This window comes from Giraffa tippelskirchi, chromosome 4, assembly GCF_054371585.1.
Source record: "Giraffa tippelskirchi isolate mGirTip1 chromosome 4, T2T-mGirTip1v1.2.pri, whole genome shotgun sequence".
NCBI classification, from domain to species: Eukaryota; Metazoa; Chordata; class Mammalia; order Artiodactyla; family Giraffidae; genus Giraffa; species Giraffa tippelskirchi.
Window position 1 is genome coordinate 137,527,142 of NC_137278.1, and position 24,311 is coordinate 137,551,452.

The window sequence follows — 24,311 nt, forward strand, 5'->3', positions numbered from 1 at the left end:
CTACACATGGATGAAACTTGAGGACAGTTTGGTAAGTGAAATAAGCCAATCACAAAAAGATAGCTACTGTATGGTTCCAATTATATGAGGTGCTAAGAATAGTCAAACTCATAGAGACAGACATAGAATGATGTTAGCCAGGGCCTGGAGGTTGAGTTGGAATGGAAAGTTATTTAATGTTGATATAAAGTTTTAATTTTGCAACAGGCAAAGAGTTTTGGAGATTGAGTGTATAACAGGCGACTGTATTTAACATGACTGAATTGAACATTTAAAAATCATTAAGATGGTAAATTTTACGTGTATTTTATCACAATTTTTTAAAAAAGATAAGGTGAGAAGTCATGTAATTGGTATCACATTAAAGATGCAAGCAAGAGAGATTAACCAAACAAACAAGATTTCTATCATAATCTAGTCTCTTAAATAGGTAAAATACAAGTACCACTAGCACTTTACATACTCAATAAACTGTTTCTCTTAAATTACTACAATAACCTAACCTGAAATGAACATCAGATATAATAAAATTATGAAACTTAAGTGTACTATCAATATTGACCAGAAACATTTTCATAAAACATCCGATGAAGGCATCAAGAATCCATTTGCTAAGGAAATTATCTGACTACGTGCAGAAATGCTGATGGACAGTTAAAATTAAAAAGATCATTTTGGCCATGCTGTTCACATCTTAACAAACATCTTCCCTCCTCAGATTTCCTGTTTTGCTAGAGGAACTTTGTTGTTTAATTAACAATGCAGACAGATCCCTTGCAGTTTTAACTCAAACTACTGTACTGGCAGAAAAAAAAGCATTATCTGGCAGATGCTGTGGTGGTCTTATCCAACCTATCTGGACTTTCCTCCTCTTCAGGGTTGAACATACAGGGATCTTTTCTAAAGATCAACATGGGAAAATTAATTTTTCTCATCTGTACATTTGAGTAATGTCAATCTCCTTAAGCAATTTTCCCTACTCACCAGGACATGAGTCAGTCAACAAATTGCAGAGGCACTCCCTGTACTCAACAATGCTATGAAAACTGGTAAATCAGGATGAACTGTTGTGTCAGGAAGAATTTGGTTAGAATGGAACTCCTTACGTTTCTTAAATCCAAACAAGCTATAAAGCTCAGATTAAATTTTGCTTATTCCAAAATATGAAAATGTGTTTGAGAAATAGAGCCTTAAAAACAAGGAACAGAACACAGCAATCTTTTTTGCTGTGAACCCCATTAAGAAAAGCAATTACCCACCTGCTAATTAAAAATATGTCACATTTCAAGAGTGATTTTGTTAGCCTGTACTTATATTATTGGTCTGTACAAAGTATTTGTTGATAATCAGGTTGTACGTTTTTATACTTGTCAGTTCAAGGCCCTAAAAACAAAAGACCTAGCTTTCTACCTAGAAAATTATAATCCAGGAGTCCTAGAAAAGTAGTACAAAAATAACTACCAAGATTATCCTTAAAGGGACTTCCCTGGTGGTACAGTGGATAAGAATCTGCCTGCCAATGCTGGTGAAAAGGGTTCGATCCCTGTCCAAGAAGGTTCCACATGCTGTGGGCAACTATAGCTTGTACACCACAACTACTGAGCTCACACTCTATAGAGCCCACGAGCCACAACTACTGGAGCCTGAGCACCCTAGAGCCTGCATGCTGCAACTACTGAAGCCCATGCACCTTAGAGCCTGTGCTTCGCAGCAAGAGAAGCCACCACAATGAGAAGTCTGTGCACCCCAACTAAGCTAAGAGTAGCCCCCCCACAGCTACAGAAAGCCCATGCGCAGCAACAAAGACCCAGTGCAGCCAGAAATTCAAAAAATAAATACATTATCCTTAGAAATGGAAACACATGCTCATAAAAGCACAGAATGGAAAATAGTTTTTAATAATATGCTACAACTTTATCCTCACAAATGAATCTTGAATAATTACCTGATTAAAGAATAAAGGACCAATAGAAAGCAGAGCAGTATCAGTTTGGAATGATGGAACTGACCATAGAGGAGTACTCAAGTCAGCTAATCTTTTTACTCTCTGTGGCTGTTTCTTTTTGGAATGAAGAGAAAGGAAAACCTTGTCTCTAAATGGGCCCAACTAAAGAAAGAAAAGGTAAGTCTGAAATTAATTTAAAAGCCTTTCAAATTTTGATGGGAAACTCCCTATCCTTTTTAAAAAATGGGGAGGAGTGGGACCCTTTACATTAAATTGTACACACAGCAGAAGAGTAAACCAAGAAGGATATCTTGCACATCTTTTTAAAGCTAAAAACATGTGTTCAGTAAAAGGTTCGTTTCCGTTTTTGAGCATCCTTTTGCTGAACCAGTGAAAGGCGTTGGCAGGGTAGACCCCAGAAGGGAAAGCTATCTTGCCAGTCCTGTGGTGCTTCGCGGTGGTGGAGCCGGAGAAGCGGCGGCAAACACCGGGGACAGTGACCCCCGGCAGAAAGCTGGAACAGCTGGAGTTGAGGGCCGAAGGTGTGGACCTGCAGTCCCGCAGCGGGGAGACGGTCCGAGTGACCGGAGGCGGCGGGAGCGCCGGGGGCGCGCGAGGACGCCGGGGGCCTAGCGGGGCGGGGCGGCGGTGGGTCGCAGGCCGATGACGCGCCGGGGCCGGCGGAGGAGCGGCCACTTCCTGGAGCTGCCGGCCGGGGCCGCTCGCTGCACTCAGTGCTGGAGCCGGGAGCCCGCGGCCGCCGCCATGTCCCACCAGACCGGCATCCAAGGTAACGGTGCCGGCGCTGCCCTTGGGGAAGGGGGTCCCCGGAGGCCCTGGGCAGGCCGGGCGGGGCCAGAGTCGGGCCCGAAGCACGGGAAATCGGTGTCGGGGGCGAGCTGGGCCTCTGAGTCTCTCTGCTCTCCCGTGTCCCGGGAGCTCTCGGCCTGCCTCCCTCCCTGCCCGGGCCCGGCCGCCGCCACGTTGCGGACGGACCCGAAATTCGCCGGAGCGAAGGAAGCGGGTCTGGCGGCGGCCGGGGTGAAGGGGGCGTGCCTGCAGCCGCAGCCGACCTTAACCCAACTTTACGGGTTGGGAAGACCTGGAGCCGTGGAGGCAACTAGGGTCCTTTTATTGTCGAGAGACAGGCGAATTTTCTTTTTCACAGTCCAGAAGAGTTGTTACAGGATTTGAATTATAAAAAGAAAGATGCGGGAATCTTTTTCATTTCTACTAAGAATGCTTCCCAAACTCGTCCGCGCTTTCTTCCAAAATGGGAACATCAGCACCGTTGTGTGTATCCTGAGTAGGAGGCGTCTTGGTCGTACTTAGGTACTCCTCAGGGAACTGAAAAGTCTGATCTGTGTGGCATCGTGTAATTATCCCATTCAAACAGTTGATTGTGAAATTTTAATTGACCTGTGTTCTTTCCTGGTTTGCAAATGGGCAGTCTGAAAGCTCTCACCTCATCAGAATCAAATAATATGTCCCGGGGTTACTCGCGATCACTTAATGAGTTCTAGTATAAACACAAGGTCTTCCTGTTAATAGATAACGAATCTTTTCCCCAGATGAACATGTAATTGTGTTTTGTTCATAAGTCTTTGACACCACGCCATACCTCCTGCACACACAAAGAAAAGCAAAATAGTCTCCAATCTAAAAGCAGTCTTGTATTTGCGTTAGTTTTGATGCATGAATATCTAATTATTGACTTTGATGCTTGAGTCTAATAGCAAGCACTATTAAAAGTGGTTCTTGCTGTCAATATACACCCCAAGAACAAAATCAGAACGAAATTGAAGTTTTAATAGCACAAGGGATAGGTTATTAAGTATATACATTCGCTCAGTGAGATTACTCCAGCTTTTTGAGAAATACGAGTCAGAAAAGTGTGACCAGAAGTATAAACTTGAAGGAATTTCTTTGACTTCAATCAGGATAGGGCATTTGACGTTTATTGTCATCTTTAAACATGAAAATGTAGAAAATGAATTGATGAAGAAGGTGTTTTTATTTATCATAAACTTGAAATTGGACCAGAAGAGAATGAAAGCAGATTTTCAGCATTTTTCAAACAATCAATAAGGGTATTTCTCAGATTTGTAATTTGTTCATTATTGGGTTTGAGAAACTTTAATATATTCATTCCCAATTCTAACATAGCTAGAACAGGTTAGAATTAATATACTTTTAAAACATACTTATGTCTCTATACGGGGCTTCCCTGGTGGCTCAGTGGTAAAGAACCGACCTGCCAGTGCAGGAGATGCAGGTTTGATCCCTGGATGGGGAAGATCCCCTGGAGAAGGGAATGGCAGCCCACTCTGGTATGGTGCCTGGAAAATCTCATGGACAGAGGTGCCTGGCGGGCTATGGTACAGGGGAACACAGAAGAGTTGGACATGCATGACTTAGCGACTGAACAACAGCGACAACAAAAGCCGTGTTCAGTGTCTGGTATACTTTTTAAGTTTTATAATTTAAATGACTGTTAATAAGAAAATATTGTATACTCAAGGTTTTTTCTTTGTATTATATTTCATGTTTTCCTTATTCAACTAGCATTATTATTGTAGCATTAGAAAGTATTAATGCATAAATATTACTTTTCTGTATCTTTTTGCACAGCAAGTGAAGATGTTAAAGATATCTTTGCCAGAGCAAGAAATGGAAAATACAGACTTCTGAAAATATCTATTGAAAACGGTTAGTTAAACATTTTTTGTTCTTGAATTATTGGGTGTTATGTTTTTAAGCTAAGTCATTGTCAGTGATTTGGACTATTAATAAATGTGAAGCAAGTTCAAAGCTTGCCTTTAGTTAACCTGGATCCTCTATATTTTGTGCATTTCCTAAAGGCTCCTGCTTACCTTCTGAATTATGTAGTTGACTATCAGGGAAACAAAAAGATGTTGGTTTTGGTGTGACATCTTCCTCTTTCACTTTTTTGTGTCTGTATTTCTTTTGTGTTTCTGTATTGCAATCTGTATCTAATGTCAGTGCTTGCATCTCTGGAATGAAAATCAGTAACAGGTGATTATCTGAAAAATAAACAGTTATTTGTAAATTATTTTTCAATAAAGTTAGTTTGAAGTAGAAAGAAAGGGTTTTAAACTGCCTGTTTTCTCAACTTGATTGTAATGTATGCTGCAGAAATGATTCCCTTTTCTTGTTATAGGAAAAAGTTCTGAGAATATAACAAACTGTAAATTGGTCCTTTCAAAATAAAGCTGTAAGCAGGGAAATTAATTGGGTGGGAGAGTCTTTTAATTTGGCCGGTTTGAGTGTGAATAATTAAATTATAATTACTTAATCTCAAATGAATATGTTAAAACATCCCATTGGCCTAATTTCTTAATTACCTTGAAATATTTTTCTTTGGAAAAATACCTTGTTCTTTCATAAACTGGAAGTAAATCTAATTTGGTTTCCAATTTCTCTTACATGTTAAAAATACTAAAATAGTTTGAAAAATATGCAGTTCTACATATGTTAACACACTCAATGAGAATAAACATACTGTAAAGTAGCCCGTTTTAGAACTATTGAACTAAAATTTTAAGTGTTATCACTTTCTAATTAACTTAGTTAAGTAAGTAAAATGGAAAAGTTGATATAACTCACATTTCTACAACAGAAAAATGACAATATTTTGTCTGTCACTTTTCTGATTTTTTGTTTTGAGAAAAAATTTTAAATAAGGAATTATGAAGAATAAATGACAAATACTTCCATCTCTTCTTAGATTAATAACTGCTAACATTTTATCATATTTGCTTCAAACCCTTTGTAATTTGATGTTTAAACAACAGTACTTTCTGACCCTCTCCTGAGGAAACTATATTAGGACCTTTTTTTGTGTGTGCAATCCCTAAATAACATATAGTGCTGTTTTTGAGTTTTTAACTTCATATGAACTGATATCTTTTTCATCATTTTTCTTCTGTAAATATTATTTTATAATTAGTTTTGATAAAGGCTCATTAATTCTTTTTAAATATGAATAGAATTTTATCATATGGCTGCCACATATTTTATGTCCATTCTCTTATTGATGAACATGTGGGCTATTTTCAGTTTCCGCTGTTATTTTATAGTGCTGCAGTGAATACCTTTGTATATATGTGCAAGAGATTCTCTATGCAGAATACAGTCTTGATTCTCCCAATAGTGTCTCAATGTGACTGTACCAATTTATCCTTGTGGACAGATTTTTAAATTTGTAGTACTATAGCCAAGTAGGAGCTAAACCTGTTTTTATTTAGTATTTCTTAACTGTGCAATTCAATGTTAATTTCAGAAATTACACCTTTGAGTGGTAGGACTCTTAGTTAAATACATTTTGTTGATACTTTGTAACAAACATTTGGAAAATAGACTATAACTACCCTTTCCTCAACTATCCAACTCAGCTATTTATAATTATTTCTGTATGTTCCTTTCTTGTGTTTTTCATAACATTATTTTACCTGTGCTGGTCATAATTTTTACATGTTTTTAATACTATATATTATATTTTCGTATATACTATTATATTTTCATATATACTATTACATTTTATTATATACTACTATATATTGTATTGTTACAGCCAAGGTCCTTTTCATATATTGATGTGAATAGAGCAGTTAATAGTTAATTACATATTAATTTATTCTTCTATTCTTCATTATTCTACCATTTGGTATTTCAAACCATTTATGTATCTTAAAAATTGTTCTTCACAGAGAAACTTGTGATTGGGTCATGTAGGGAACCTTCAGATTCCTGGGATCAGGATTATGATTCCTTTGTTTTACCCCTGTTGGAGGACAAACAACCGTGCTATGTATTATTCAGGTTAGATTCTCAGAATGCCCAGGGATATGAATGGATATTCATTGCGTGGTCTCCTGATCATTCTCATGTAAGTAATTTTTTGGTAACTTGTTTAACATTAAATGGAGCAGGAAATGGCACCCCACTCCAGTATTCTTGCCTAGAAAATCCCGTGGATGGAGGAGCCTGGTGGGCTATTGTCCATGGGATCTCAAAGAGTCGGAGACGACTGAGTGACTTCACTTTCACTTTAACATTAAAAGCTAGAAAAATTTTTTCTGAAATATTCCTAGGCCAAGAAAAAGTTAAGAAGCAATAGTCTTCCTCATAGAAGGGAATGACGATGGAAAAAAAATCCTTGGATTGGTAATGTAGAACCAGGGATAACTTACCTAAGATTCAGAAATCTGGACCTTGATTGAAATCAGAAGAATTATTGATTTTAAATTTAAAAATTTTTGGCTATTATAAATGACTCTCTGGACCTCTGAAGAATAAAGGTTACTATTTTGCTCTGAGCATAATAACAAATGATTTTTACAGAACTAACTGAACATTATATGAAATATTCTTAATAGCTACCATTCAGGTGACCAGCATACATACAGATAAGTATTTCTTTTAAGAAAGTTGAATGGTGGTGGTTTAGTCACTAAGTCATGTCTGACTCTTGGACTCTTGCAACCCCACTGACTGTAGCCTGCCAGGCTCCTCTGTCTATGGGATTCTCTAGGCAAGACTACTGGAGTGGTTTGCCATTTCCTTCTCCAGGGGATCTTCCCAACCCAGGGATCAAACCCGGGTCTCCTGCATTGCAGGCAGATTCTTTACCAGCTGAGCTATGAGGGAAGCCCTTAAGTGATAGAACAAAAAAATTAATATATGGATACAGCCCAATATTTTAAAGACTTAATTCTCTTTTCTTATAGAAAAATAATAATTTTTAAAGTTTTGTAGATATAATTCTCAAAAGTCATCCCCTCCTATTTAACTCGATACATCTTGTCTGAAAGAAATATTGGATTTGACAGTGCAGAATTATGAAATGATTTCTATTGGTTGGCAGTTATCTTTAGTAGTTTCCCATAGATGCTATAAATATCAGACTCCTTAATAATAGTATATTTTGTAATTCTTTTCATCTTTGTCCCTCATAGAGTGTTGTATGCCATAGTTATGCCGTGAATATTTGATTTTTAATTAGTAATATCTCACCTAGACTTGCTTTGAGTAAAATGTCACTATCAAGATTACTTTATCTCAATGACTTTAAGGTAGTGTTTTAAGTAGCTTCTTTTAATTCTTGAACTCATTTTATACTTTGAAAAAATGAAGGATTTTTTAAAATTTAGCTTTTTCTACTTTTTGAAAAATGACTTTTAAGTTGAGATCTACCTTAGTAGCTATTGATGTTTTAGATGCCAATGTTATGATGCCTATCTGTATACACACATTTTAGCATGTTATACTTGATGGACTTTGTCACAGTTTATTTTTAATGTGCTTGACAGTTTTAATACATTCATTAAATGCTATTTTTGTAATGATAGTTTTCACCTGTAAACTTACAAGTAAACTTTCACAATTACTAGGTTCGTCAAAAAATGTTGTATGCAGCAACAAGAGCAACTCTGAAAAAGGAGTTTGGAGGTGGCCACATTAAAGATGAAGTGTTTGGAACAGTAAAGGTACCAAACTTATATTTTATATGGAGTCTATGTATTGCAGTTAAAACACTTAAAGAACTTCTAGGTAATGGAGTAATTAATGTGAATTCTGATTGGTAAATCTGTAAACATAAGAATAAGAGAAAACGTTGTTTCATATGATATGCACATTAACTGAAACATCATATAATACCCTTTTAAAATATGTTGACATCTCAGTCTTCAAATGCTAGAATATCTCTTAGAGATCATTTAGTTCAACCCCTCATTTAGTTCAGCCTTTTCATTTTAAGGACAAAGTAATAGGCTCAGAAAAATGAGAGACTACTTAGAAGAAATAGTAGTTTTTAGGTATTTTGGACATTAATACTCATAATAAAGAAGCAATAACTATATTATTTAAACTAGAATATTGAGAGGTAAATTGATGATTGGGGTAATTGTTGATTAATATGTGTGTTATGATTAAGAATTTACTTGATTATAAAATTTGTATGGTAAATACATGTATTTGTACATATACCCCCAAATTAAGAAAATTATAGTGTATTTTTTGAACAAATTTTTTGTTGTTACTTAGAGCTTTTATTGTGATTCAGTGAGTAATACATTCTGGTGGGTAGAGCACAAGACTAGCTGGGAATGCTTTGCTTATTCACATTAGTTGTGAAGCGGTCTGGTTTCTCCATTCTAGTTTCAGTCTTCCAAACCACAAAATGTTGAGAAATAAATTTATTTGAAGTAATTTTTTTTTAAATAAGAACTATAATTATTTTCTATAAATAATTATATGTTGTTATAGTACAGAATTCATAATCTGAGGATGTTGATTATTAAATAATTATGGGGAAGGCATCCCCAGAAGGTTAGCAGTAATTGTCCTGTAGACTTGAGGCACAATCAGGTTCATCATGTGTCTGGCGTTACCACTACCACACTCATACAAAAGAGTAGTAATTATAAAGCTTTAGGAAATGAAGCATAGCTACTCCCCTTAAAACTTTTTGAAAACTGTAGAATAGAATGTTTTTAAAAATAAAGAAGTAGTAAGATTCTTGTTACCATTTATTTTCAATTAAAATATTTTTTTGTTAAATTAATAATTTTGTTTTTCCTAAAGTAGCCTCACAACTAGTAACAGTCAATTTTTGTGCTTACAGGAAGATGTATCATTACATGGGTATAAAAAATATTTGCTGTCACAGTCTTCTCCTGCCCCACTGACTGCAGCTGAAGAAGAATTACGACAGATTAAAATTAATGAGGTAAATTACCATTTTGAAATCTTGCAAGATTTTAAGTGCTTAAAAGTATTGTAATTTTTAATTAATAGATGAAGAGGTAACTAGAGAATAAATAAGTTGGATAGCTAACATTCTGTTCCGTTTAGAGACAAGACCATGTTCAATGTGTTTTTAGGAAAAAGTTGGAAGTGAATATTAAACTTCATGTCAATTTCATAAATAGCTTTCTCCTGTCTTTATAATGTATGGGTTAGATTAGTAATCCTCCTGTAAGAAGTACAGCTGTTCTTAATTTTATACTTTGAATACTAAATAAATAGGAAAAGTATATGTTACTTACATATTGTGAGGGATATAATATCTAATAAGGTTGCCTGAGGAAGGTTTGTTTTGTTATTTCAGAGAATACTAATGACTAAAGAGAGTAAAACATATATGCTATAGTGTGTTTAGGATTTCTAGAAGCTCTGTAAGTTGTCTATGGGCACTGCCTGGATGGGTGTGTGCACATATATATATATGGGAGATGGTTATATGAGTACTTGTTTAGCATATGAGTCAATAAATTTCATCCATATTATAGTTTATCATTTCTAAGTTAGAATTTTAAGCAATTTTAAGTTAGAATAGCTACTGTATTTCTACTGGAATTTTACAGAAAAGAACAAGTAGCAGAAACTACTGTTCTCTTGTCTGAGTAACAGACTAATAAGCATCAGTCTGGAAAATTAATATCATTTATATTGACCTGATAGCAAGGATCTATCATTATTATTTTAACTCAAGTTATCAGAGTATGGATTTTTACATGATTTTTTTTTTTAACAAGTTTGATAGTTTGTTTTATTCCTTGCAATCAGAACCCAGAGGATCTTATTGGGGTATGCATTTGCATATGTTCTATAATGTTTTCATTATCCAATGCCATTTATGCTGTAGAATCTCCATTCATTTTTTTTTAAGTAAACTTTCAATTTTGACTTGGTTGCAGCACTGCAAATGAGACCCTATATTAAAATATCATTCATTAAGTATAAAAGTCTTAAATATGTGCATTGAAAGCTTTCTTGAAGTACTCTTCTTCCAATACGTGCACACCCATGTTCTTAGGAATGAAATCTCTTAAGTCTGGAACTTCTGCAGTAGTACAATTTGTTGAGCTACGTTGTGTCTTTGTATATTGTTTGTACTCCTTTCAACTCTGCATGGTGTTTGTGTTGCACTTTATGTCTAGCGGAACAAAGTTTATACATACTATATTTATATCACAGTGTTCATAAGTTTTATCAAGTAAAATATCATAATTAAAAGTATAATCTGAAGATACTTCAAAGAGCTTGTGTAGCTCATGGCAGTTGTGCCAAACCAAACATATAAACAAAGCCCTGCTAACATTGCACACTCACTCAGATGTTCACTTTTGGCATTTTCATCAAAATGTGGCATACACTCTGCATGTTGACAAAGTGCTAGCAGAACCTGAAACAAATGTGAGCAATTTGCCTTTTAAGTTCATAGTGTTTTAAGTGTTACTTTTAATTATATTAAAATGAGCAGAATTAATTATATTAAAAGGGTGGAATGGCACTCACTCTGTAGAGTTTAGGTTTTTTTTGCCATCTGACACTGCTTAATGCTAAAATTCATCAGTAAATTGAATCTGTCATACTAGGTACAAACTGACGTGAGTGTGGACACTAAGCATCAAACACTACAAGGAGTAGCATTTCCTATTTCTCGAGACGCTTTTCAAGCTTTGGAAAAACTGAATAACAGACAGCTGAACTATGTGCAATTGGTAAGAGACATATGATTATTATGAAGTGGCTTCTCTCTTTGGTACCTTTGGCTTATATTAATAAAAGGTTTGTTTTTAATGGATTTTAAGTCTTTATTTTTTATTTATTGTTTTTAAACTTACAAAAGCAACATATATTCACTGGGAAAAGTGAAATTATGTAACTTTCTCCTTATCTCCTTTTCTTCAATTATAAATTTTAAATTTCTGTGTATCTATTTTAATAAGTATTTTGTCTGTTGACAGGAAATAGATATAAAAAATGAAATTATAATTTTGGCCAACACAATAAATACAGAACTAAAAGATTTGCCAAAGAGGATTCCCAAAGATGCAGCACGTTATCATTTCTTTCTGTATAAACATTCCCATGAAGGAGACTATTTGGAGTCTATAGGTATATGGTACTTTTTTTGTTTGTTTGCTGATTGGCATTTCATCACTCTATTCTTTCTTATTTCTTGGCCAGAGGGCTTAGTTGTAGTTTTACATGGTTTAGTATTTGCTTTAATTGATATGCTGCTAATTGGATTTATTATTATTTTGATTTACAGTTTTTATTTATTCAATGCCTGGATACACATGCAGTATAAGAGAACGAATGCTATATTCTAGCTGCAAGAGCCCTCTGCTAGAGATTGTAGAAAGACAACTACAAATGGATGTCATTAGAAAGGTAATTATTTATCTAATAATTTAATCTAATTTATCTTATTGATATATTTAATACCTATTTAAAATTCTTCAATTTTTATTACATTTTTATTGTTTTTCATGTAATTCATGATGTATTGTAATTTGTAAATGAAAAAGTTTTTTTTTTCTTGTTCTCACCTTGAATCCTTAGGAAATCCTCTTAAGTGCTTGGGGATGATGTATTATGATCCCAGCCTCCCTGTAGATCTAATGTTTAGCTACAAGGTACATGTGGCTATTTAAATATAATAAAAATTAAATGAAATTTAAATTTCAGTTCCTTAAAAACACTAGCCACATTTCAGGTGCTCGTTTTAGCTATATGTGGCCAATGGCACTGTATTTGGTGCAGAATTTCGAGAATAAGTCCACATTGCAGAAAGTTCTGTTGGACAGTGCTACTAAAGCTGCATATTTCTGATTTTCTCAAGACTATTAGTAAGAAACCACAGTCTTCATTTATAACTGAGTCATGGGATGTTGAGAATCTTTCTGGTTGTTGGCAAAGGAGAGAATGGGCATAACATAAATTTAGGGAACTACGTTACAAATTTTCTTAAATGCAGGTGAGTCATGGGGAAAGATATGGTTTATTTTTGAGCCCTTCAACTCTGAAAACACAGGTCCTTACAGATTACCAGTGTTTTCGGTACAGAGCATTTTAAGAGCTTTTAAAGTTCTTAAGAATCACCTTCTATAGGAAGGGCTGGCTGACTTTTTCCACCAGAAGACCAGATAGTAAGTATTTTAGGCTTTGCCAGGCCACATATGGTCTTTGTCACATATTCTTGTTTTATTACTTGTTTTTTACAACCCTTTAGAAATGTAAAACACACTCTTAATTTGAACTAGATCTGTCCTGCAGGCCACAGTTTGCCAATCTGTGTAACAGTGATTTCAAGTGACCCAGGTGATGAAGGGGCTATTAGTAATGTTTCTGGAAAATATATAGTGTCCTAAAGCAGAACAACTTAAGGATATAGTGATGATTCCTACTATACTACTGTTAAACATTAGTTAAACTGGAGAAGAAAGAACCAAATAGAAAATAAATATAGGGATTATATAGTCAAGCAACTCCATTTAGCTCCCACCTCCTCCCCCCAAAAAAGATTCAAGTGAACTATTTTCATATGGTCCTGGGTTCTTTCTTGCTGGAATGGGTATTATGTATTTATTTGTGAGCATTCACACCAGTACACGTTGTTTGTATTAGGTTTTGAATGTTGTGTTTTTTCATACTGCTACACTTTGCTAATTTCACCTCTTACAGATCGAGATAGACAATGGGGATGAGTTGACTGCAGACTTCCTTTATGAAGAAGTACATCCCAAGCAGCATGCACATAAACAAAGTTTTGCAAAACCAAAAGGCCCTTCAGGAAAAAGAGGAATTCGAAGAATAATTAGGGGTCCAGCTGAAACTGAAGCTACTACTGATTAAAATTATAATACTAGTTTTTTAAAAGTCCAGCTTTTAGTACAGGAGAACTGAAATCATTCCATGTTGATATATAATAGAGGGAAAAATTGTACTTTTTGAAAATCAGCACTTTTCACTTCTCTATGTTTATAAAATTAATGTTAAAGAAGACTTATGATTTCTGAGTTAAAGCTAGAAAAGAGTTCAATATAATGATGTTTAATTTCATCACAGGTTTCATAAGTGATTATTCCATACTTTTCATATAATTTTTAAAATTTTATACAGTTGCGCCAATTCCAGAAAAGGCTAATGTCTAAAAGTAAGATACAAGTCTTATTACTGTTTGGTGATACATCTTTTTTTTTTCTTTTTAAGGGAGAAAGACCTTAAAATATTCATTCCACTTAATGAATATGTTAAGGACCAGGTTAGGTTATTTTCTAAGCTGAAAACTTCATGTGCCTAGGAAAAAGTGGAAAGTTGCTTGCTCTGAGGAGCAATGCTCACTCAGACCGTGGGATCATATCTGCAATGTTTAGAAACAGTGCTTTATTGCAGCAGTCTTTTCTATTTGACTTTCTGGTTTTTTAAATGGCTTTAAAATTGCAGAAGATCAGCTCACTCTGAAACCTTAAGGGTACTAGATATTTTCTATACTGTAGGACTTCTGATGATATTGAAAGACATGTTTAAACAACTTTAGTAAATTCTCATTCTAGTGCTATAAATTTTTTTTCATTTCAAAAGTAAGTCATTTCATTATATGTAGTGTGAGGCAAAATATTTATGTTTAATTGAATATCAAATTAATATTCAAGAGAAAACAAAACTGATGTCAACAATATTGAAAACGTTTTAAACATCACGATTGATTTCCCTAAAACCATACACTAATAGGCAAATTGTGTTCTTTATCACTTTTGAGTGAATGTTGTTTAATAAAATTATTTTGAACTCCTAGAACTCATCAGCCTAACACAGATAAATTAAGAATATGTTTCAGTTTATATCTTATTTCAAAACACATTTAACTGTTTTCTAAAGCTTTACATTTTTAGTTACAGCCTCCAGAGATTTTGAGCCTCATTTTCTTCAATACTTGAAATAGAGGGAGCTAGAACACTTCATCATGTGTAATCTGATAAACCTGCTGCAAGAGCCATAATTTTGAGGACTTTTTAAGTGAATCGTGGGGATCCAGAATTTAGAATTTCTTGATCTAAAATTTATGCTGCATAAAGCATATACCAGACATGCACATTTCATAGTATGAAATAAGAAAGTCATTTTTACACTTTTATTATCTAAGGTAATATATGCACCTTTCAGAAATCCAGTGTGTGTTCAACTAAAGCATGTTAGAATAATTATGAGTTGACAGATTTTTTTTTCCTAGAATTAAGAGTATTTGTGTGGGATTTTGTTTGTTTACAAATAATCATATTTGCATATTTAAACATGCAAAATAATTGACGGTAATGTTGCACTTTTTTACAAAAGAGTTAAGTTTTTCGGTGGGTGCACACACTCAAACACATGCACACTACTGCATTGAGAATCCTGGAACTGTGTCGACTATAGACCAAGCTGCTGAAGCTCTTATTTTCAGTCAGGAAGAATGTTAACCTGTCATAATGGTATAAAATAATTTAGTAGTGAATGTTTTTCTATACCATCCATGTGCAATTATACTCTTAAACTCTATTACACTACATGAAAGTGGACATTCCAGAATATAGATGTGATTATATAATCTTAAACTAATTATTAAACCAATGATTGTTGAAAATCAATGATGCATTTGTTATAGAGTATAACTCATTGTTTATGTTTTAGGTGATGTCATAACAATAGAAAGTGAATAAAGTATTCCCAGTAAATTTATATAGCAGTGAATAATTACATGCCTTCTGTGGACATTTTATAAGTGCGTTTTATATTGCAATAAAATTTTTCTCTTCAAATTGCATCCTAAGTTGGTTTTCTAGTATAACCTTTCTTTTTTAATGTTTGGATAAGTCTACATAATGCAGTTGGCTTCCCTGGTAGCTCTGGTGGTAAAGAATCCACCTGCAATGCAGGAGACCTGGGTTTGATCCCTGGATTGGGAAGAGCCCCTGGAGAAGGGAATGGCTACCCACTCCAGTATTCTGGCCTGGAGAATTCCATGGATTGTATAGTCCACGGAGTTGCAAACAGTCGGACATGACTGAGCAACTTTCACTCACATAATGCGATACCTGTTGATGGGTTAGAAATCCATTTATCTGTTTGTTAATTAACCTATCTAAAAAAGGATTTTAACTAGTTTGAAACCTAAGCAGGTTGTATCAATAGAGTGCTTAATAGATGAGAACTTTACCACTGCTGCAGCAATAATGGAAATGCCATTATTAGTTAGTTTCTACTGTGATAGCAGCAACCCAATAGTGTAGGGTGACCAACAGACTTGACAGTAAGCTGTTAAGAGACATTCATCCAACAAATTGTGCATTCTGGTTTGCAATAAAGGATCAAATTGATCTTTTTTATTAGGGCTGTATTACAAAGTGGATGTCTTTGGTAGCAGTTTTTCATTAAAAGACAGAATTTCATTAAAAGGGCTAATTTTGAGAACTATTTTAAAAAGTTCAATTCTTTAAGGCATTTCTGCTCATTTCTGCCTGAGGTTCCTGTACTGTAGTTTGGTATATGCATCCTTTCATGTGTTTTCTTTGCATCTTTGCAGATATGATCATACGTTAGAAAGATTGGAGGGGTTTTTGTTTTCTTTTTTTAAAAAAACACTGATTCTGGGGCTTCATCTCCAGAGATTTTGATAAAGAGTAGGTGGGCCCAGGAATCACAGTTACACAAATCATTCATGGGTAGCCATGACTGGGATACAGTTTGCCTTAAACGATATAAATTGAATGTCTCCCTCCATTCAGTCCACAAACTATTCCTACCTATTGGTCTATAGTGGTTATGATGAACGGTGATAATTGGCCCATGGCTCTCTCCACATTCCTTGATGAGTCCGATCGGCTCAGCTGCTGGCAGGACCTCTGAAGGACCAAGCACGTGGCTGCTGCCTCAGGAAAACAGTGTGCTGTTTCTCACCCTCTCCCAGCATCTACATGCCTTCCTCCCTCATTTAATGCAGGCCTCTGCTCAAGTGTCACCTGCCTAGAAAGGTCTTCCCTGACCCAAGTCTGATTGTACTTCCTGTCCTCACACCTTAATCCTGCTTTATTTTTCCTCGAAGCATTTAAGAAATACGTATCTATGTTGCTTGTCTCCACTAAAATACAAGCTTGATGGGGAAAAAGGACTTGGTTTTACACTGATACATCCTCAGCACCTGGAACAGTGTCTAGGACATAGTGGATACTTCATTTGTTGAATAAATAAAATGAGATGTTGCCTTTCCTTGGACAGTGGGGAAAGAAGCACATTGAAGCAGTGATAGGGTCAGCACAGTGGCTCTAGCCTCCATTGCTGTATTTCTGGGCAGGGCAAATGTCACTAGCACTGACCCAGCCTCCTGCCTTCAGAAGACCATAGTTTCTACCCCAGGAAACTCCGGTATCCACGTGGGGATCCTCATTCAGCGCACTGTTCTGTGAAGACCAAAGACCAATTTCTACTTAATAGCTAGTGCCGATCCATTACCATCTGTGTTTGCTAGAATTCAGTCAGACTGTAGTGTCTTACAAACCTTTTATTTATATTTTAAAAATCTGTATCTCTTCCACCTTTTCACTCCCAGAGACTTGGGAAGGAAAAGAACAGGAACTTCAAAGATCTACTCTCCATACAAATAGCACCCGCACCAGCAAAGGAAGTGAAAGAGGAAGAGGTCTGAAGGATCCCCCAGGTCTGGGTGAGGGAGAGGGGAAGGAAGGAGGGACAGGCTGAGGGGTGGGTCTCTTAAGAAAGGAACAGAGAAAAAAAAAAAAGAAAGGAACAGAGATGGGGCAAGTTAGTTTGAAGAGGCTGGAAAGTTCTCTGAGGCCCCTCCCCTTCTCTTCCTACTCGACCAATTCTGACTCTAGGGCAGGGGGTCTCCTTGTGCCCCCTCCACATTAATGGCTTCATGAATGGAGGTGGAGTTAAATTAATTTCTTAGTATCCTATTATCAAGCTGCATGGATCAGAACACACAGGTCATGTCTTTGTGTGTGTATTTGTATGAGAGAGATGCTGACACATCCTGGCTACATGACTGCATCAGTTATGTATTGCTACTATACTAATGGCAGCTACAACTACCGGCAGATGTAGTGGTTTAAAACAGCAATTATTTTCCACAAGTGCCCTGGGTGGCTGACCTCTCTCACATTTGTGGTCTCCTGGCAGGTTGGCTGGTCTAGAATGATGTCATCTGAGAGGTCTTTGCTCAGTACAGTCTCAGCAGCAGCCTGTTAGCCCTGGCTTGTTCTCACAGCAGTGGACAACGATTCAAGAGACAGAAAAGAGAAAAGTAGTGCACAGGGGCTCTGGAGACCAAGGATTGGAACTGAAACATCACTTTGTCTACAGTCTACTGGCCACAGCAAATTATAAGCCCGTTCTGAATGTGAGGACTGGAGACATGAAATTTACCTCTTGATGGGAAGAATTACAAAAGTATATAGCAAAGGGCATGGGTCTAGGGAATAGTGGAGAATTGCTGTCTAACACAATGAAAATGAGTGAGAAATTACTTAAATTTGGGGGCATCAATTTTCTCAATAAGAAAAAAAATAGGAACTACATTATAGAGCTATTAAATATGATCTTGCTGTAGACATAATGCTTGGCACAACAGTCGCTCAGTCATGTCCAACTCTTTGCAGCCCCATGGGCTGCGGCATGCCAGGCCTCCCTGTCCATCACCAACTCCCTAAGTCCACCCAACCCATGTCCATCAAGTCGGTGATGCCATCCAGCCATCTCATCTGCTGTCGTCCCCTTCTCCTCCCACAGTCAATAAAGCAGAAATAAATGTTTTTCTGGAACTCACTTGCTTTTTTGATGATCCAGCAGATGTTGGCACAACAGTTAGCTCTCAACAAATGACAGGGAAGATGATTATGATCAATATGACAGACAGCATAGTAAAGGGTACAGATTGATGTCAGATGTCTGAGTTAAAATTCTAGCTCTGCAAGTTACTAGCTGTGTAATATTGGGCAAGTTCAGTTCAGTTCAGTCGCTCAGTCGTGTCCGACTCTTTGCAACCCCATGAATTGCCGCACGCCAGGCCTCTCTGTCCATCACCAACTCCCAGAGTCTACCCAAACCCATGTCCATCGAGTCGGTGATGCCATCCAACCATCTCATCCTCTGTCGTCCCCTTCTCCTCCCGCCCCCAATCCTACCCAGCATTAGGGTCTTTTCTAATGAATCAACCCTTCGCATGAGGTGCCCAAAGTATTGGAGTTTCAGCTTCAACATCAGACCTTCCAACGAACACCCAGGATTGATCTCTTTTAGGATGGATTGATTGGATCTCCTTGCAGTCCAAGGGACTCTCAAGAGTCTTCTCCAACACCACAGTTCAAAAGCATCAATTCTTTGGCGCTCAGCTTTCTTCACCGTCCAACTCTCACATCCATACATGACCACTGGAAAAACCATAGCCTTGACTAGACGGACTTTTGTTGGCAAAGTAATGTCTCTGCTTTTAAACATGCTATCTAGGTTGGCCATAACCTTCCTTCCAAGGAGTAAGCGTCTTTTAATTTCATGGCTGCAATCACCATCGGCAGTGATTTTGGAGCCCAAAAAAATAAAGTCTGACACTGTTTCCCCTGTTTCCCCACCAATTTCCCATGAAGTGATGGGACCAGATGCCACGATCTTAGTTTTCTGAACGTTGAGCTTTAAGCCAACTTTTTCACTCTCCTCTTTCACCTTCATCAAGAGGCTCTTTAGTTCTTCTTTACTTTCTGCCATAAGGGTGGTGTCATCTGCATATCTGAGGTTATTGATATTTCTCCCGGCAATCTTGATTCCAGCTTGTGTTTCTTCCAGCCCAGTGTTTCTCATGATGTACTCTGCATATAAGTTAAATAAGCAGGGTGACAATATACAGCCTTGATGTACTCCTTTTCCTATTTGGAACCAGTCTGTTGTTCCATGTCCAGTTCTAACTGTTGCTTCCTGACCTGCATACAGGTTTCTCAAGAGACAGGTCAGATGGTCTGGTATTCCCATCTCTTTCAGAATTTTCCACAGTTTATTGTGATCCACACAGTCAAAGGCTTTGGCATAGTCAATAAAGCAGAATTAGATGTTTTCCTGGAACTCTCTTGCTTTTTCGATGATCCAGCGGATATTGGCAATTTGATCTCTGGTTCCTCTGCTTTTTCTAAAACCAGCTTGAACATCTGGAAGTTCACGGTTCACGTATTGCTGAAGCCTGGCTTGGAGAATTTTGAGCATTACTTTACTAGCATGTGAGATGAGTGCAATTGTGCGGTAGTTTGAGCATTCTCTGCCATTGCCTTTCTTTGAGATTGGAACGAAGACTGACCTCTTCCAATCCTGTGGCCACTGCTGAGTTTTCCAAATTTGCTGGCATATCGAGTGCAGCACTTTCACAGCATCACCTTTGAGGATTTGAAATAGCTCAACTGGAATTCCATCACCTCCACTAGATTTTTTCGTAGTGATGCTTTCTAAGGCCCACTTGACTTCACATTCCAGGATGTCTGGCTCTAGGTGAGTGATCACACCATCGTGATTATCTGGGTCGTGAAGATCTTTTTTGTATAGTTCTTCTGTGTATTCTTGCCACCTCTTCTTAATATCTTCTGCTTCTTTGGGTCCATACCATTTCTGTCCTTTATCGAGCCCATCTTTGCATGAAATGTTCCTTTGGTATCTCTAATTTGCTTGAAGAGATCTCTAGTCTTTCCCATTCTGTTGTTTTCCTCTATTTCTTTGCATTGATTGCTGAGGAAGGCTTTCTTATCTCTCCTTGCTATTCCCTGGAACTCTGCATTCAGATGGGAATATCTTTCCTTTTCTCCTTTGCTTTTCGCTTCTCTTCTCTTCCCAGCTATCTGTAAGGCCTCCTCAGACAGCATTTTGCTTTTTTGCATTTCTTTTCCATGGGGATTGTCTTGATCCCTGTCTCCTGTACAATGTCACGAACCTCTGTCCATAGTTCATCAGGCACTCTGTCTATCAGGTCTAGACCCTTAAATCTATTTGTCACTTCCACGGTATACTCATAAGGGATTTGATCTAGGTCATACCTGAATGGTCTAGTGGTTTTCCCTACTTTCTTCAATTTAAGTCGGAATTTGGCAATAAGCAGTTCATGATCCGAGCCACAGTCTGCTCCCGGTCTTGTTTTCGCTGACTGTATAGAGCTTCTCCATCTTTGGCTGCAAAGAATATAATCAATCTGATTTCGGTGTTGACCATCTGGTGATGTCCACGTGTAGAGTCTTCTCTTGTGTTGTTGGAATAGGGTGTTTGCTATTACCAGTGTGTTCTCGTGGCAGATCTCTATTAGCCTTTGCCCTGCTTCATTCTGTACTCCAAGGCCAAACTTGCCTGTTACGCCAGGTGTTTCTTGACTTCCTACTTTTGCATTCCAGTCCCCTATAATGAAAAGGACATCTTTTTTGGGTGTTAGTTCTAAAAGGTCTTGTAGGTCTTCATAGAATCGTTCAACTTCAGCTTCTTCGGCATTACTGGTTGGGGCATAGACTTGGATTACCGTGATATTGAATGGTTTGCCTTGGAAACAAACAGAGATTGGGCAAGTTACTTTACTTCAATTCCCTTATTTATAGAATGTCGATAATATTATCAAATTCATAGGATTGTTATGAGGATTGTTGTTGTTGTTTAGTTGCTCAAGTGAAAGTGCAGTCACTCAGTTGTGTCTGACTCTTTGCGACCCCATGGGCTGTAGCCCACCAGGCTCCTCTGTGCATGAGATTTTCCAGGCAAGGATACTGGAGTGGGTTGCCATTTCCTTTTCCAGGGGATCTTCCCAACCAGAGATTGAACCCAAGTCTCCTGCACTGACAGGCAGATTGTTTACCACTGAGCCACCCAGAAAGCATATACTTATTATGTATTATAATATTTGGGATAATATATTATATATTTATTGTGACTATCATATATCAATATAATATTAATATTACTATATAATATATCCTATATGTAAACATATATTTAACACAAAAGCATTAATGGAGGAACTGAAGGACTATATATATACACATACACACATATTTATGTATATCCTGGGTAATATTTTAATTTCCTTGTCATTTCTTTTACCATATTTTTTAAGTTACTCTCTTAGTGGTATCCTGGGGATTACAATTAACATCTTAATTTACACAAAAATCCAGTTTCAAGTAATATAAACCTGATTTCAATAATATACAGAAACTTTGTTCCTATGTAGATCTGTATCAGCCCCCTTCTTTAAACTATTATTGTCATATAAATTACATCTTTATGCACTGTCTGTCTGCCAACACAGATTTATAACTATTGCTTTATGACATTTATAATCATTTGGTTTAGTCACACACACAATACATTTGTGATGCCTCTTACATTTATGTGTATAATACCTTTACTGGTGTTTTTATTTCTATTTATTTCCTGAGGATTATAGTTAGTCTCTAGTATTCTCTCATTTCAGCTTGAAGGATTTCTTCTTTTCTCAAAGGGCAGATTTTCTTCTGATAAATTCTCTCAACATTTGTTTATCTGTCAATATCTTATTTTCTTCAATGCTTTAGAATTGTTTTGTTAGAATTACTGGTTGACACTCTTTCTTTCAGTCCTTGAATATCTGTGTTTTCTGCTGAAGAATTAGATAACGATCTTTTTGAGGATCCCTTATATCTGCTAAATCTCTTGCTTCTTGCTGTTCTCAAGATTGTCTTTATTATGACGTATCTGGGAGTAAGATCTCTTTGAGTTGATCCTACTTGCAGTTCTTATTTTCTTGGTTGAGTGGCCTAACATTTTTCATCAAGTTTAGTAACTTTTTAACCATTCTTTCTTCCAATATTCTTTCTAGCACTTTCACACCTCTCCTGGAACTCTCACTATACATACTTTGTCACCTTGAAGCTGCCCCACAGATCTCTGAGGATCTGCTCATTTTTCTTCCTTCTTTTTCTCTCTGTTCCTCAATTAATTTCTCTTCAAGATTGGTAATTCTTTGTTTTTTGCCTGCTCAAATCTAGTTACGCCCTCTCATGGATTTGTCATTCCAGTTATCATACTTTTCAACTTTGGGATTTCTCTTTTTATAATTTATATCTCTTCATTAATGTCACGTATTTGGTAGGACACTGTTCTCACATTCTCCTTTAATTCTTTATACACAGTTTCCTTTAGCTCTTGAACATATTTAAAATAGCTGATTCAAAGTCTTTGTCTAGTAAGCACAACATCTAGACCTCCTTAGGTATAGTTTTGAGTGACCTTTTTTTACCCAGATATGAATTATACTTTGCTGTTTCTTTGCATGTCTAGTACATTTTTATTGAAAGCTGGGAATTTAATATAATATAATGTGGAAACTCTGGACATCAGGTTGCTCCCTCCCCAAGGTTTGTTGTTAATTGTTTGAGTTGTTTATTTAGTGACTTTATGAGATAATTTTGCAAAGTTTGTATTCTTCATGATATGTGGCCACAGAAATCTCAACTCAGCTTAGTCATCAGCTGATGAATGGATAAAGATTGCTTAATGTCTGACGCCGATAAATACCCCAGTTTTTGCCACAGGCTCCGTGTGCACCTTGAGACACATCATCCACACTCGGCCAGGCAGTTTAGACTCTGCTTTAGTTTTCACTTCCTGCTTGTCCAGAGCCTGAAGGTCAGCCAGAGGTTAGAGCTTAGGCCATCACAGATTTTTTGAGCACTCACATGGCCTTTACACATGTGCATGGCTTTCTGCGTCCCTAAGAATGTGTTGAAGACCTTTCAAAGCCATAATGGAGATCTTCTCCCTCAGTTTTTCCTTTTAAGTATTTTAGCTTATTGTTTGCACCAGTGGTTATTCATCACTTCAGACAGCTGTGATTAAAACTTGCCAGCTACCCGATTTAGACAGAGGAGCCTGGCAGGCTACAGTCCACAGGGTCGCAAGAGTCAGACACGACTTAGCAACTAAACGAAATATATATGCTACTCTCTCAATTCGTCCCCCACCCCCTTCCTCCCCTGTAACTGCTGTATAGTACAGGGAGCTCACTTTGATGCTCTGTGATGACCTAGAGGGGTAGAATGGAAGGCGGAAGAGAGGCTTAACAGACAGGGCATATGAAATTGCTGATTCATGATGTTGTATAGCAGAAACTAATACAACATTGTAAAGCAATTACATTCCAATAAAATAAATGAAATATACTAAATTGATATATAAATTTCCCAGTAACTGGTTTTGACAATGACTCCACATAGAAGCTTTTAATAATATGTTAGTTTTAGTCACATCAAATAGAGATAAACCTTTGAATAGAGTCTTCCAGGGAACCGCCAGACAGGATCAACAATTGTAGTTCTTTCAGAATCAGGCTGTGAAGAACTCCAGGTCTGTTCTGTTCCCTCTGGTACCAAAAATGTGGGCTATTTTTTTTTTTTTTTAAGTTATTGCTGAGCTAGGAAGCAGGGGATAGGAGTAGGGTAAATTAAAATGCCACAAAGTTTGCTGTCTTTATTGAGATTCAGCTGTTTTTCTTGAATAAATG

At 36.8% G+C, this 24,311-nt stretch overlaps 1 protein-coding gene across 2 annotated transcripts; it reads left to right on the plus strand.

Moving 5' to 3' along the window:
* Positions 1 to 2,669: 2,669 nt before the first annotated feature.
* Positions 2,670 to 15,561, plus strand: TWF1 (twinfilin actin binding protein 1). 2 transcript variants are annotated; one of them, XM_081593605.1, is made up of 10 exons: positions 2,670 to 2,735; positions 4,577 to 4,654; positions 6,676 to 6,854; positions 8,359 to 8,454; positions 9,594 to 9,698; positions 10,538 to 10,558; positions 11,350 to 11,475; positions 11,722 to 11,872; positions 12,030 to 12,151; positions 13,445 to 15,561. In XM_081593605.1, the coding sequence occupies exons 1-10, from the start codon at positions 2,711 to 2,713 to the stop codon at positions 13,613 to 13,615; spliced, it is 1,074 nt and encodes a 357-aa protein (XP_081449731.1). In that variant the 5' UTR covers positions 2,670 to 2,710; the 3' UTR covers positions 13,616 to 15,561. The 2 variants fall into 2 exon arrangements, with proteins under 2 accessions (XP_081449731.1, XP_081449730.1); XM_081593604.1 differs by lacking the exon at positions 10,538 to 10,558.
* The last annotated feature ends 8,750 nt before the right edge of the window (positions 15,562 to 24,311 follow it).

Coding starts and splice junctions, on each gene's coding strand:
- TWF1 (XM_081593605.1), top strand. CDS start 2,711: ATGTCCCACCAGACCGGCATCCAAG. Junction 6,855..8,358: donor GGTCTCCTGATCATTCTCAT/GTAAGTAATTTT, acceptor CACAATTACTAG/GTTCGTCAAAAAATGTTGTA. Junction 12,152..13,444: donor AAATGGATGTCATTAGAAAG/GTAATTATTTAT, acceptor CACCTCTTACAG/ATCGAGATAGACAATGGGGA.